Raw genomic sequence first — 14,001 nt, 5'->3', positions numbered from 1 at the left:
GCTAAAATGCTGCTTACTTACATTTGTAGTTATTCATGCCAGCTGATCACAGAAGAAATGTTTACTTACTTTATTTATGAGGAACACAAAATAAATAAATGAAGACAAATTTGTTTTTTCCTTTTTCTAATGCTTGCGTGCTTTCCATTTCGGATGGTTGAACATCGCTCCTGTCCCCTTTAAAGAACGCCCGTATGTCAGACATTTTTCAGATGAAATTCAGACTGGTTTAAAACCGTACTTCGCAGTAAAATAATTCTTTAAAAAAATCAAAGTTTACACCAAAAAGCCAATATTTACTCGGGACACAGTCTCGCATAACAACGCGCACCTGCTGTATGAAATTTACAATTACGATTTCAGGTTCATTCGCGATCTACTTTCGGAATAGATATGCTTTAAGAAATGATTTTATTTAATGAAAAAGAGTCTTACTGGTCAGAAAATACATATTTTAACATCAGTTTTTTTTCACTCGTCCTGTAGGACGAGAGCTTTAGGGAAATTCACTTGTCCTTTCAAGATTTCACTCGTCAATACGAGCGGACGAGTGGAATTTTTGTCCCCTGAGTATTATACAATTTTTTTTTCAAATACCTTCATATGCCCAAACTGTGCTTAGATTGCATGCCTTCAATGAATTTTTACATATTTCACAATTAAAACGGGTCTCCCCTTCAATCTTTTCAGCGATTAGCCACAAGAATTGTCTCTTCCACTCATTCAATGTTTTTTTTGTTTAAGTTTGGACCCGTCGTGTTGCGTTTTTTTTAAGCTTTTCCGACTGTGTCGGTAACTGAACATACAACATCGTATAAGATCTTTTCTATAATGTCTTTCTTAACATTCAACTTCGGCTCACTTTGCGTACAATATGTTAAAAGCGTGTTTTTGCAGTTTTTTAGGACGCGCTTTGGGCGCCGCCATTGTTTTTTGACAGATAGACTGTACACACCGCTTTTATTGGAAAAAATGCGCTTTGTTAAACAAACCCGATAACCATTCTATACACGACCGAAAAGATCTTTAATACGTGAAAAGAACTCAATAAAATTTGATACGAACCGATGTAAAAATAATATTCGTAACTTGATTTTGTAATTCTTAATGGTACGACAAAATTTTAAAATAAATACGTAAGGGACTTGAAAATAATTTGTAATTACGAAAATACAACCCTTATCTAGAGCTCTGAGTGACCTTGACACTTTGACCTAGTGATCCCAATTTCAATAGGGATTATCTACTGTCCAAGGCCAATACACATGGGAAGTATCAAGCCAATCGGTCAATTTGTTGGCGAGTTATTGATTGGAAACAATTTTCACACTAAGTGAAATCTTGACCTTTGACCTAGTGACCCCATTTTCATTAGGGGTCATCTACTGTCCAAGGCCAATGCACATGTGGAGTATCAAGCCAATCGGTTCAATTGGTTGACAAGTTATTATTCGGAAACGATTTTCACACTTAGTGTGATAGTTACCTAGACCTTTGCCCTAGTGACCCCAATTTCAATAGGGGTCACCTACTGTCCAAGGCCAATCAATCAGTTGGTTGATCGGAAACGATTTTCACGCTTGGAGTGATAGTGATCTTGACCTTTGCCCTAGTGACCTCAATTTCAATAGGGGTCATCTACTGTCCAATGCCAATGCATGTGTGAAGTATCAAGCCAATTGGTTGACGAGTTATGGATCGGAAACCACACTAAGTGTGATAGTGACCTTAACCTTGACATAGTGACCTTAAATTCAATAGGGGTCATCTAATGTCCAATGTGAAGTATCAAGCCCATCAGTTAAATGGTTGACAAGTTATTGATCGGAAAAGATTTTCACACTTAGTGTGATGGTGACTTTGACCTAGTGACCCCAATTTCAATAGGGGTCATCTACTGTCCAAGGCCAATGCACATGTGAAGGATCAAGCCAATCTGTCAATTGGTTGACAAGTTATTGATCGTAAATGATTTTCACACTAAGTGTAATAGTGACCTTGACCTAGTGTGATAGTGACCTTGACTTTTGAACTAGTGACCCCAATTTTGATAGGGGTCATCTACTGTGCAAGGCCAAATACACAATCATGTGAAGTATCAAGCCAATTGGTCTATTGGTGGATGAGTTATTGATCCGAAACGATTTTCACACTTAGTGTACTAGTTACCTTGACCTTTGACCTAGTGACCCAAATTTCAATAGGGGTCATCTACTGTTGAAGGCCAATACATGTGAAGTACTGGTATCAAGCAAATCGGTCAATGTGTTGACGAGTTATGGAATCGGAAACAAACTGGTCTACCGACATTCAGACTGGTCTACCAACTTGGTATACAAACAGACCGACATTGTCAAAAGATGCATATAATGGATACTTTAGAGCTTGGTAAATGTTCAGTATTACTGTTTCCTTGTAAATATCATAACTACAACGAAAATTTGCGAATCTAAAACAATTTTTTCAATATTGTCAATTTACAAAAAACGGGAAAAGGTCTTTTTAACTCAGTGATCTGATAAGTAAGAATAATTTAGGGTTTTAATATGTTAATACTTAACAGGGTTAGACAAATCCACTCGCCCGATTGTAATTGCGAGTAGAAATCGGCTCCAGACGAGTGAATATTCCGGCAGCACTGTCCTGCAGGGCGAGTGGCATTTCTGGTTGAAAAGATTAAAATTTCATGTTTTAACACATTTTTACCAAACAAAACAACGTTTTATTGACGATTTTAAATTAACCGGATGTTGATTTCTCCACACTGCGATAAAATAAGTCCTGTACCCGTTACGCGCTGATATGTTCCGTGAATGTATACAGTACGGTATACGGTATAAAAAATTCGTCTAAATATTTAATATCTTAAGATTGAAAGAGCGGCTATTGGCAAGTTTTAATGGACGAAAATGACAAAGAGAAAACTGCCTTTTGTACACACAGAGGCTTGTTTGAGTTTAAACAATGCCTTTCAGGCTCTCCAATGCTCCTAAAGTGTAATCATAATGATTGTGACCATGAGGACAAAATGAAAAACAAACTCGAGCTTTGTCACAGACGTGACGAATACCCACACATGCCGCATTGACACAGAATATTTTGCATGTTGTCTTCACAAAAAAAGCGGACAGCATACTCAATGTTTAAAACACACTCATTGACCCCATGACCAAGTTTTTGGCCCAGCATGGCCCATTTTCAAACTTGGCGTAGAGATCATCTACATAAAACTACTGACCAAGTTTGGGGAAGATATTGGATGAAAACTACTTGAATTAGAGAGTGGACACCATGCTCAATGCTTAAAACGCACTAAGTGACCCCGTGACCTAGTTTTTGACCTGCCATGACCCATGTTCGAACTTGGCCTAGAAATCATCTAGATACAACTTTTGACCAAGTTTAGTGAAGCTTGGATGAAAACTACTTGAATTAGAGAGCAGACAACATGCTCAATGTTTAAACTGCACTAAGTGACCCCGTGACCTAGTTTTTGACCCGGCATGACGCATATACAAACTTGACCAAGACATCATCTAGATACAACATCTGTCCAAATTTGGTGAAGATCTGATGAAAACAACTTGAATTAGAGAGCGGACACTTAATACGGACCAACAGACCGACCGACAGACGAGTTCACTCCTATATACCCCCCTAAACTTCATTTGTGGGGGTATAACAAGTGAAAAGTGTGTTAAAACAGTTTATATGCTTTATTGAAGTTCTTGAGTTAACAGTTCTATATATAAAAAAAACATAGAAAATCACAATAAAACATATTAGCTACTGATTTATTGCAGTTTTTTAATAAATTGCAGGGCAAGTACATATTTCAGCAGGGCAAGTAAAAATTCTTCGCTACTCGCCCTGCAGGGCAAGTTGCTGAAAACAATTTTGTTGACCCCTGCTTAATGTGTTGCAAATATTTTAAATTATCAAAAGTATGTCATAATAATGTACCTAGAAATTAAATATTTATGTTCATAAACTTCTTTTATTCTTCTGAGGTCCAACCTTCTCACATTCAGAATAGTTAAGTTACCGTGGGACAAGTTGTGATGTCCCTCTTGCTTTAGAAGTTATTCTTACTGTACCTTTTTGTCAACAATGCACCCTTGGCCAGGGGTAGATTTCCTGTGATAGCTTCGAAGATAAGGGGGTATATTGTTTTCGCACTGTCCGTCAGTCTGTCTGTCTGTCAGTCTGTCACACTTTTCGTGTCCGCTCTCTAATTCAAATAGTTTTCATCCGATCTTTACCAAACTTGGTCAGAAGTTGTATCTAGACAATATCTAGGTCAAGTTCAAAAATGGGTCATGCCGGGTCAAAAACTAGGTCAGGGGTCACTTAGTGCATTTCAAGGATTTAGCATGGTGTCCGCTCTCTAATTGAAGTAGTTTTCATCTGATCTTTACCAAACTTGGTCAGAAGTTGTATCAAGACAATATGGAGGTCAAGTTTGAATATGGGTCATTCCGGGTCAAAAACTAGGTCACGGGGTCACTAAGTGCATTTCAAAGATTTAGCATAGTGTCCGCTCTCTAATTGAAGTAGTTTTCATCTGGTCTTTACCAAACTTGGTCAGAAGTTGTATCAAGACAATATCTAGGTCAAGTTCAAATATGGGTCATGACGGGTCAAAAATTAGGTCACGGGGTCACTTAGTGCATTTCAAGGATTTAGCATGGTGTCCGCTCTCTAGTTTATGTGGCTTTCTGATTTATTTTGATATTCTTAGACATTTTTATGCCCCCGAAGGAGGGCATAAAGTGATCGGACTGTCCGTCCTTCTGTCCGTCACACTTTGCGTTTAGATTTCGAAAAATGCTCATAACTTCTATGTCGCTTCAGATAGCAATTTCATATTTGGCATGCATGTGTATATGGACAAGGCCTTTCCTTAAGCACACAAATTTTGACCCCTGTCACCTTGACCTTGAACTTAGGGTCGGCATTTAGGTTTGGAAATCTGCGTTTAGGTTTCGAAAAAAGCTCATAACTTCTACTAAGCGTTTATAGGGGGCATAAGTCATCCTATGGTGACAGCTCTTGTTTGTTTTTTTAATGAAAAACTGACAGATTTATTGTGCAGGGTCTTTATTGACATTATCTTGTGCGCATAATTAGACCCCCAACCATTCAGAGGAGAGGAAAATTAATTAAAAACTTCACCAAACATTAGAATTGTTATTGTTTGCCTGCTCCTTAGAAAAGAAGTTTCCCTCAATACGTGTTTTTGCTTTAACACTGTCAATTAAAACTTTAGCAAACAGGGTAAACATGAAAGTCTTTTGTATCAAATCTAATTATCATAACCAAACTTTCATAGTTAAAGGGGCCTTTTCACAGATTTTGGCATGTTTTGAAGTTTGTCATTAAATGCTTTATATTGATAAATGTAAACATTGGATCTAAAAAGCTCCAGTAAAACATCAAGAATAAAATTTAAAAAAGGAAAAAAAGTAGCCCGCAGCAGGGCTTGAACCAGTGATCCCCGGAGTCCTGAAGTAAAAACCAATTAGACCGCTGGGCCATCCTGCCAAGTATGTATGAGAGACGTATTTTATAGTTTACAGGGTTCTCAATAAAGTTTGAGCCAGCAGGCGAAAATAAGAAACCAACAGGCCTTCTAGGGGGGTCCGGGGGCATGCTTCCCCGAAAACTTTTAAAATTGAAAACTTGATTTCCTGCATTTTGGGTCATTTTATGGCTATTTTAATGGTCAACCAGGCACTTAAAAATTAGCATTTTTGTGTGCATTTTATAAATTTTAGCTTTTTAAACTAACAAAACATACATGAAAAAAAGGTCTTTATTACTAGTAAGTTTCCAACAAAGTTTTTCCCTAATTCGTTAAAAAAACGATTTTTCGCAAATTGTATCATAATTCGGATAAATAAGACTTTCGGATACGTAATTGCACTCGATTTTCAAGGTCAATTTTAATGATTTTCATGTTTTTTTTGCACAAGGTTCCAATTGGAACATTTTATTCTGATAAGGAAAAAACTTCGATTTTGGATAGGGAATGGGGCCGAAATTCGGACCTACAGGAATGGGCGGAAAAGGCCTGATCGTCCGTCTACCATGCACATTTTGCGTGACATTTTCCCAACAACAAAAACTTTGCATTAACATAAAAAACGCATGCAACAAAAAATCACCACATGATGAAAAGCGTCAAAATATTCGAATGTTTTTTACCAATTCCAATTTGCGCCTTTTCATTGTTGTTGTTGTTGTTGTAATGCGTTATGGGAGATAATCAAGCGACGTCTTTGCTTAATAGTAAAAAGGAGCTAAATTACCGAAAAGACACGCAAATTTCCAAAAGTCAATTACCGATTTTCCAAATCTGAGCGATTTTCAACCGGCCAAAATCTTATTTCAAACGGCCGATTTGGCCGGCGGCCGGCTCTTATTGAGAACCCTGGTTTATATGAGCAATCTTTGTAGTTTTACAAAATTAAATTACAACAACAGAACTCTCCAAATTATTCAATCGTTTCGCTTTATAATTTTCAGGTGTTTGAATCGTCAAAAGATGCATATAATGGCTATATTAGACCATGGTAAATGTTCAGTATTACTGTTTCCTCACAAATATGATAACTAAAACGAAAACTTGCGAATCTAAAACAACTTTTTATAATTTTATCAATTTACAAAATGTACCAAAACGTGAAAAGATCCCTTTAATGTATGACAATACAATCAGCATTATCTCAAAATATCTTTTTGCTAACATAATGTTACTCTGTCCTACAAAAAAGTACAGTATATGCATAGGAAAGGTGAGCTTTTTTGTAATCATGAATATACATTTATCTAAATGAGAAAAATTAAAACCTTACTTTTAATCAAAAGATAATAAGAATTCAAGTTTCAATTTCATATGAAACACTTTAAATCAGCTGCAAACCTAAATACAATGAAGATATTCCCTTTAATACATGTGTGTAAGATTTTTGTGATAAGGAGCTACAGTATATGTTGCGTACCAATAGTTTAATTGATTATGTGAGCCTTGTGCTGTGAAAACTGGGCTTAATGCATGTGCATAAAGTGTCAACCCAGATTAGCCTGTGCAGTCTGCACAGGCTAATCAAGGGTGACACATTTAGCATTGACTGATTTTGTTTAAGAGGCTTTCTTTCAACAGAAAATTCAATAAAAACAAAGTGTCATCCCTGCTTAGCCTGTGAATACTACACAGGCTAATCTGGAATAATGCTACGCACATGCATTAAGCCCAGTTTTGCCAGAATGAGGCTCATTTTGATAGAGGAACTAAGTTTCATACAGGTAAAATACCCGGTTTATAAACAGCTGTATGACTCATGGTTAATATTTGAGCAGACAGGTTGCCTTACAAATAAAACTTAATATCTTGACCTTGGCCTGAAACCTGAAGTTATTATAACAATGTTTGAAGGCTATGCTTCAGAGGGTTCAACATGTTTCCATGCTCTGATTTATGGCTTTGCTTATCATGGTAATGATATGTAACAAGTTTTTTAAATTGTATTATCTCATACCAGTTACTACATGTATTGTAATAGGAGCAAAAACTACATGTAGATGACTAGATCTAATTATTATGTTAAGTTGATAGATATTTAGGCCCTATTGATACTTTGGACCGTATTATTTTCCTTCTCAGAAATCACATGATCTTAGCTTCGGGATTTGATTGGTTAGAAAAATGTCTAAGGCTAAGCTGTGTGCAAGCTTCAGTCAAACCATTGCTATTATCGAGATTACATGCAGGTAAAATTAAATCATTCTATTTATTACCTGTAATCTACATATTAATAAGGTTAATGTTACATGACAAGTCATAGTGTTGCAATGTGTGTTGTTACTGATGTGTTATTTGTTTAAACATTGAACTATCTTTATTTGAACAAATATTAAATGACTTCATATCAATTATACTGTGGTTTATTGCGTTGTTTGTCAATGTGTTTTTTATGTGTTTGAGAGTGTAACATTCAGAGCGTTTTAGGGAGAGTTTATTTAATGCTTGGAATAAATATTTGTATGCAAAGGAAAGGGGTAAGAGTATGCTTATCAGTGTTGTTTAATTTAAAAGTATTCACATTAAGTTTGGATGAGTTAAAGTAATTATCAATTTACAATGTGACAGTGTTGCATCAGGCAGTTTATTTTCCTGTTTCTGTATTTTATATTTGATTAAATAATGTCAATATGTTATCAAAGTAGATGGTTAATTTAACAAATTTTGTTTTAGAGTAAAGTTAACCATAAGTAGCACCAAATACACTAAAACTGTTACTAGTGCAACCTTAAATCAACACAATGTTAAACATTATAATTATTTATTATTAATCAAGTTTGCGTAATCCATACATAAAACATTGCCTGGATTTTAAAAATATAGTTGTTATTTTGACTGCCTTGTCACAATGTATTACCTGCTCTGTGGCACATTTGTCATGGGTCACATTTAGTCTGTTGGGCTGTTGGTCAGAGGTTCATATACTCTACAGCTAGGCTGGGCTGTTGGTCAGAGGTTCATATACTCTACAGCTAGGCTAGTTCTGATGTGAACTGTACATTCATTTGATTTAGTTGTCATGACATTTTGTGGCATGAAAAAAACAACAAGAACATTCGTGGATCTTTCATTACAGTGTATGTCTGAAAGAAGACTTTGGACCTTAAACTTTGTTGAACATTTTAACTAGTGTTGAAATGACCCTAAAATATACATGGAAATGTATGTCCTAAGAATAATATTACCAGTAGTTCTACAGTAAATGTTGTTACATAGAACGCTACTGATAGCTGTTCTTAAAGGTGCCCTATTATACAGGATTTGAATTGGGAGTAAAGATGCTCATCATTGAAGGTGCTCATAATTAAGAACTGGTTGCTAAGATATTGCTATAATAATAAGTGAATAATCTCACTTATATACGTTTATTGTTATGCTTTAACAACACTATATATTTTATTGCGTCTTTTCTTTCAGATGGAAATAGCGTGACCAGATAAGTGACTTCAACATGGACGAAATTGTCCGTGGGGAAATGGGTGATGAGGAGCCTGCATGTGAAAAGATTCTGAGATCTCTTGCTTATATATCCAATGTAAGCAACCAAGTGCTGACATTTCATTATGTTGATTGCCCTGAAGGTCAACACATAGCAATCAATGTTTTTGATAAAACGGACATTGGGATGGATGGAAACAGTGGCACCATGCCACAGAACATATATAAAAGTGGTGGTGATGAACTGGAGAGGGATCTAAAAGAGTCTTTTAAAGACAGCGAACTTGAGAAAGAAGGTTTTTTATCAACAGAAAAAACGAAGAAAGACAGGGCCAACAATGAACATAAAGATAAACGTGGGAAGGTTCAAATAGTGACAAAGACTCAACAAGTTCCTTATCCCAGTGACAATAAGGTCTCTTACGATAAGGACAAGATGTCCATAGATGTTGAAGGGGATATATCAGAGCGCTCGAAAGTGGGGAAGCAGCAGAAGAAACATGAATACTTACAATTATTTAAGGTCAACCAACAAAGGTAAGGATTCTGGGCTTGAATGATACTCATTATATATAGTTATCACTGCTATCTCCAGTGTTTTTTTTATGGCCTTTTCATTCAAGGAATGGTTTATTGACATCAAGTGGTACCCAAGTTCGTACGAAGGGCTTTTTTTGCTTTTAAGAGAATGGCCATTGTTCACAATTTTGATAAAATATGTGAACTTGAAGTTCGTTTAAGAAGATATTTACTTATTAATAAGGTAATAATTTTCATTATCATGTAAGAATTAGAGTACTGATACTCAGAATTACTGATAATGTGGTGCACATCTTATTGTATCTTTTTATGTTTATTGAGCAGCATGACAAATCCACCTGATCTTTGATATGTATCCCAAGGTCATCTATTTTCGATAACAGACAAATGTCTTTTTACAGACTTGACCTGATTGGAACAATTCAATACACACTGCTTTTATCTACAATGCAGGTGTTTTACTGAAGAATTTTGTTCAGGTATTAATATGAATGGGTGGAGTTTATTGCCATTATTATATTTTTGGAACCTGATTTAACAAAAAGAAAAAAACTCCCTTAGTTGTAGGGAAAAAGAAACTTGGTGAAATTTAAAAGATCAATATAATATTTGTAGATTCATATATGTTCAACATTGTGCATGTAGCAGATTAAGAGCAAATTTAAATATTAGGTCCGTAAAACACTTGGGAAATCATAACAGACAAATAATTAAATGGTTAATTTGAATAAAAGGAACAGCAGCATAAAACACAATGTGCCATTACTACTGATTTTTTTGGACACCAAGTTTTCAGTTCTCTCCTTTCTTAGACAAAATAATTATTTTTTGTGGCTCTTCTTTTTTGGATACCTAGATTGAAAAACCTAGTATCATGGCATTGCAATTTGTCTTTTTGTTGATGGAATGAGACAGCCATTTTATAAGACTGGTACATTAGAATAAAAAAGTTATTGACACATGATAAATCATGCTTCACTTCATGTGATAGAGGCATACATGCATAACTTTGATTGTTAACAGGTAACTTGTCAAATGGTATGGACTATTGATAAAATTATCTCTGCTTGTTTCACTTGTATCAAGTGCTTAAGTGTATCATTTCTTCTTATTCTGTATTTAACCCGTTAGCCCGTTTTACAGCAATGCCATGCCTCAGTTAAATACACTGTATAATGTGCACCCCTTTGTGTCCAAACCGGATTTATCTTGATTACGCAACAGACGAAATATGTACGCGTGGATTACATTGGAATAATACCCAAAAGATGGTCCATATCTTAAATATTTGTAAATGGATGATTGTGAACTCCCTTCTTATTAGACTTAGAAAAGAATGGAACATACTGGTCCAAAGACTTTGATTAAGATTACCAATATGTCAAAAATAACAAACCAATCATGTTTACCATTTATGTTTGTCTTGTGGGAGAACTCATGTATTGTTCTTTTTGGAGATAACCTGTATCAGAAGTGGTAATCACATGATAGTCACCCCCCCCCCATTGTATCAGCAAGAAAGAGATAGGCATTTATTTCGCTTATTTATTAATATTTGAATTTATCGTGACTTTACTACGAGTTTTCTTAGCAGGAGCTGTATTGTTTTATCCCACTAAGAAATTTGGCTGAAAGCAAAGTCGAGATATAGAGCGAATATAATCACGAAGTAAACAATTATAACTTTCTTACTGATATGGCTGGGAAGTGAGGGCATTAACAAAAATTAACACAAGATATAAAGGGTATAAAACGGCAAAAAAGACATGGACGTCACCAATCAGGTGATTACCCCCCTCTGCATTAGGTTGCTCTTTTCTGGCTGCAGTTTTGTCATGTTTCCTTTCTGAATTTACGGATAAACATTGTTTCTTCATATCACAATATAATATTGCAGCAGTTGTATAGCAGACATTTCCAAAAGTATTTTTAGTCCACAGAACATTCAGTCTGTGGACTTACAAAACATGCAGGACCGGACTGGGATTTATAGGACCAAAACATCACGTCACTGACTCAAATTTCCCAAAATTTTAAAGGGATCTTTTCACGCTTTGGTAAATTGACAAAATTGAAAAAAGTTGTTTCAGATTCGCAAATTTTCGTTTTAGTTATGATATTTGTGAGGAAACAGTAATACTGAACATTTACCATGGTCTAATATAGCCATTATATGCATCTTTTGACGATTTTAAAACCTAAAAATTATAAAGCGTTGCAACGCGAAACGATTGAATAATTTGGAGAGTTCTGTTTTTGTCGTTAAATTTTGTGAAACTACGAAGATTGCTTATATAAGGTATAAAATACTACAAGTATATGTACTCGGCGGAACAGCTCAGTAGGCTAAAGCGTTTTTACTTCAGGACTCTGGCAGGACTCCAGGGGTCACTGGTTCGAAACCTGGTCCGGGCAATGTTCTTTTCCTTTTTTTAATTTTATTCTTGATTTTTGACTGGAGCTTTTACGATCCAATGTTTACATTTATCGATATAAAGCATTTAAGGAATAAGTTAAAAAATGCCAAAATCTGTGAAAAGGCCCCTTTAAGTTTCTCCTCCCCCATGAAATTGAAGGCCATGGCTAGCCGTTTCCCCTGCATTAAGAAAAAAGTAATATTTAAGTGACTTTGGCAGTGACCGAAGAATGTAAATAAATTATGTTTACACAAAAAATTGCATTTATACTTGTAAGGAATTAATGCAGTATCTAAAACAAAACAGAACACATGTGGGATATCAAAAACATAATTAAACAGATTAACTTTTAAAAGCACACAACAATTGATCGGTATTACGAAACAATGCATTGACAACTATTTCACGGTCGCGAAAGTATATGACAACTCAGAATTATCTCAATTATACTGCAAATGTTAATAAACGGGCCACAAAGATATAAACATCAATAAAAATGCACTGATAAGCGTAAATTTTATTGGTAATTTTGGTCTGGTAATTTAGAGAAGTGGTATTTCTTTGTTTAAGTATAGTTTTAATGAGAATGTCAAGATTTATTGTTATTTTTATATGCGCTTATTTATTTTTTACTAGCCAAACTCAAATATTTTGACTATTGTTTTGTTTGTGGAATTATTTGGACTGCTTGTGAATTTTCAAACATTGTAAGAACCAGCTGATACGTGTAATTTGCCACTTCAAATTGTGAATTATATTATAATGTTAATTTAGTTGAACATGACACTTGAACAGGCTTCTTGGTATAAGAATTTTAGGAAATAACAAATTATCTGCCATACAATATAGCTGTGTGCACTTGAAGTGATTTGGGCCACTTGTTCAAGAATATAACCTTGACAATAATGATTCATAAAAATATATGAGTGACTGTCATAAAATCGTTGTTTGCTTGTTGTTCTAACAGGAAGAACAAATCCCGGATTTACATGTAGTGAATAGCAGTTTTAAGAAAATGATAATTATTTATCTTGAAAGAAATGCATGTGTAGGCGAGATTATCTAAGTGTGCATGATGTTGCACTTCAGGAAATAAGACACCGTGAGCCTTTGTGACTGAGATATTTATTTCTGATCATAAAGCCATGTCTTACATTTTATAATTCAATACAATTTTCTTCCCCTCATGAATCACATCCCTGTAGGGGAATAAAGTAACCAAAATATGCCTGTATAATTCATTCCAAGTTCGTAAAAAAACAAAACAATTGCACAATATTGTTTAATGCATGTTCCTTCAAAATGACCATTGCGCAAGATCCGTGAAACGTCTCAAATATTGTTATCATCCCTTTTCAATTGACAGTATAATTATTAACCGTATACAGTCAAACAGGAAAACAACACTTAATAATTTTGAACCCTTACTTTCCTATTTTATCTTTACATGTGTGACTTAATTGATCACAATGTTGAGTTTTCCCCACAATTAAGTCTTCAAACTTAATAAAACCTACCAATTTACCAACATGTGACACATTATTCAAAAGTCTGAAATGGTCCTAAAACGTTGTGTACCAATTTGCCTATAATGTATAGTCCACAAAAGACTTATTATTATGATAATTGTTGACTGACTTCAGCTGTGGTAGTTTGTAAGCTGCCAAACAATCCTTTGGTCGTTATAACAATAATATACAATTAAATGCTGTTTAGGCCTAAAAAAAAAAATCGTTTGTTTCCACTGACATGGCCAAAAAAAATAGGGTAGGTAGGTAGGCAAATAATTTTATTTTTAAAAATAATTTTTTTTTTAGAAATTGTCGTACATGGTGCATTTTCTTCTCATGTTTTGTGTATAACTGTATGTACAATAAATTTGATGATGTCTGTAATGCTTTATGACTATATTTAAATGCTTTTATGAAATAAAAACTTGCTGTTCATTAATATTGAATGTGTTGCTTTCCTTAATTCCGAGTTTAATGTTGACTTCTGGCAACAGCTTAAATATACCATTTT

At 34.8% G+C, this 14,001-nt stretch overlaps 1 protein-coding gene across 1 annotated transcript in view; it reads left to right on the top strand.

The window, feature by feature from the left end:
• LOC127839703 (uncharacterized) overlaps positions 1–14,001 on the top strand; it is a 44,965-nt gene that overhangs the window by 1,890 nt on the left and 29,074 nt on the right. Inside the window, exon 2 of the mRNA XM_052368086.1 lies at positions 9,002–9,559. Within this exon, the coding sequence (XP_052224046.1) occupies positions 9,036–9,559 (524 nt within the window). The 5' untranslated portion in view covers positions 9,002–9,035. The remainder of the gene's footprint in view (positions 1–9,001; positions 9,560–14,001) is intronic.

The sequence above is a fragment of the Dreissena polymorpha genome, chromosome 7, assembly GCF_020536995.1.
Source record: "Dreissena polymorpha isolate Duluth1 chromosome 7, UMN_Dpol_1.0, whole genome shotgun sequence".
NCBI classification, from domain to species: domain Eukaryota; kingdom Metazoa; phylum Mollusca; class Bivalvia; order Myida; family Dreissenidae; genus Dreissena; species Dreissena polymorpha.
The sequence above is the reverse complement of the archived record's forward strand: the minus strand, read 5'-3'. Positions and strand labels throughout refer to the sequence as shown.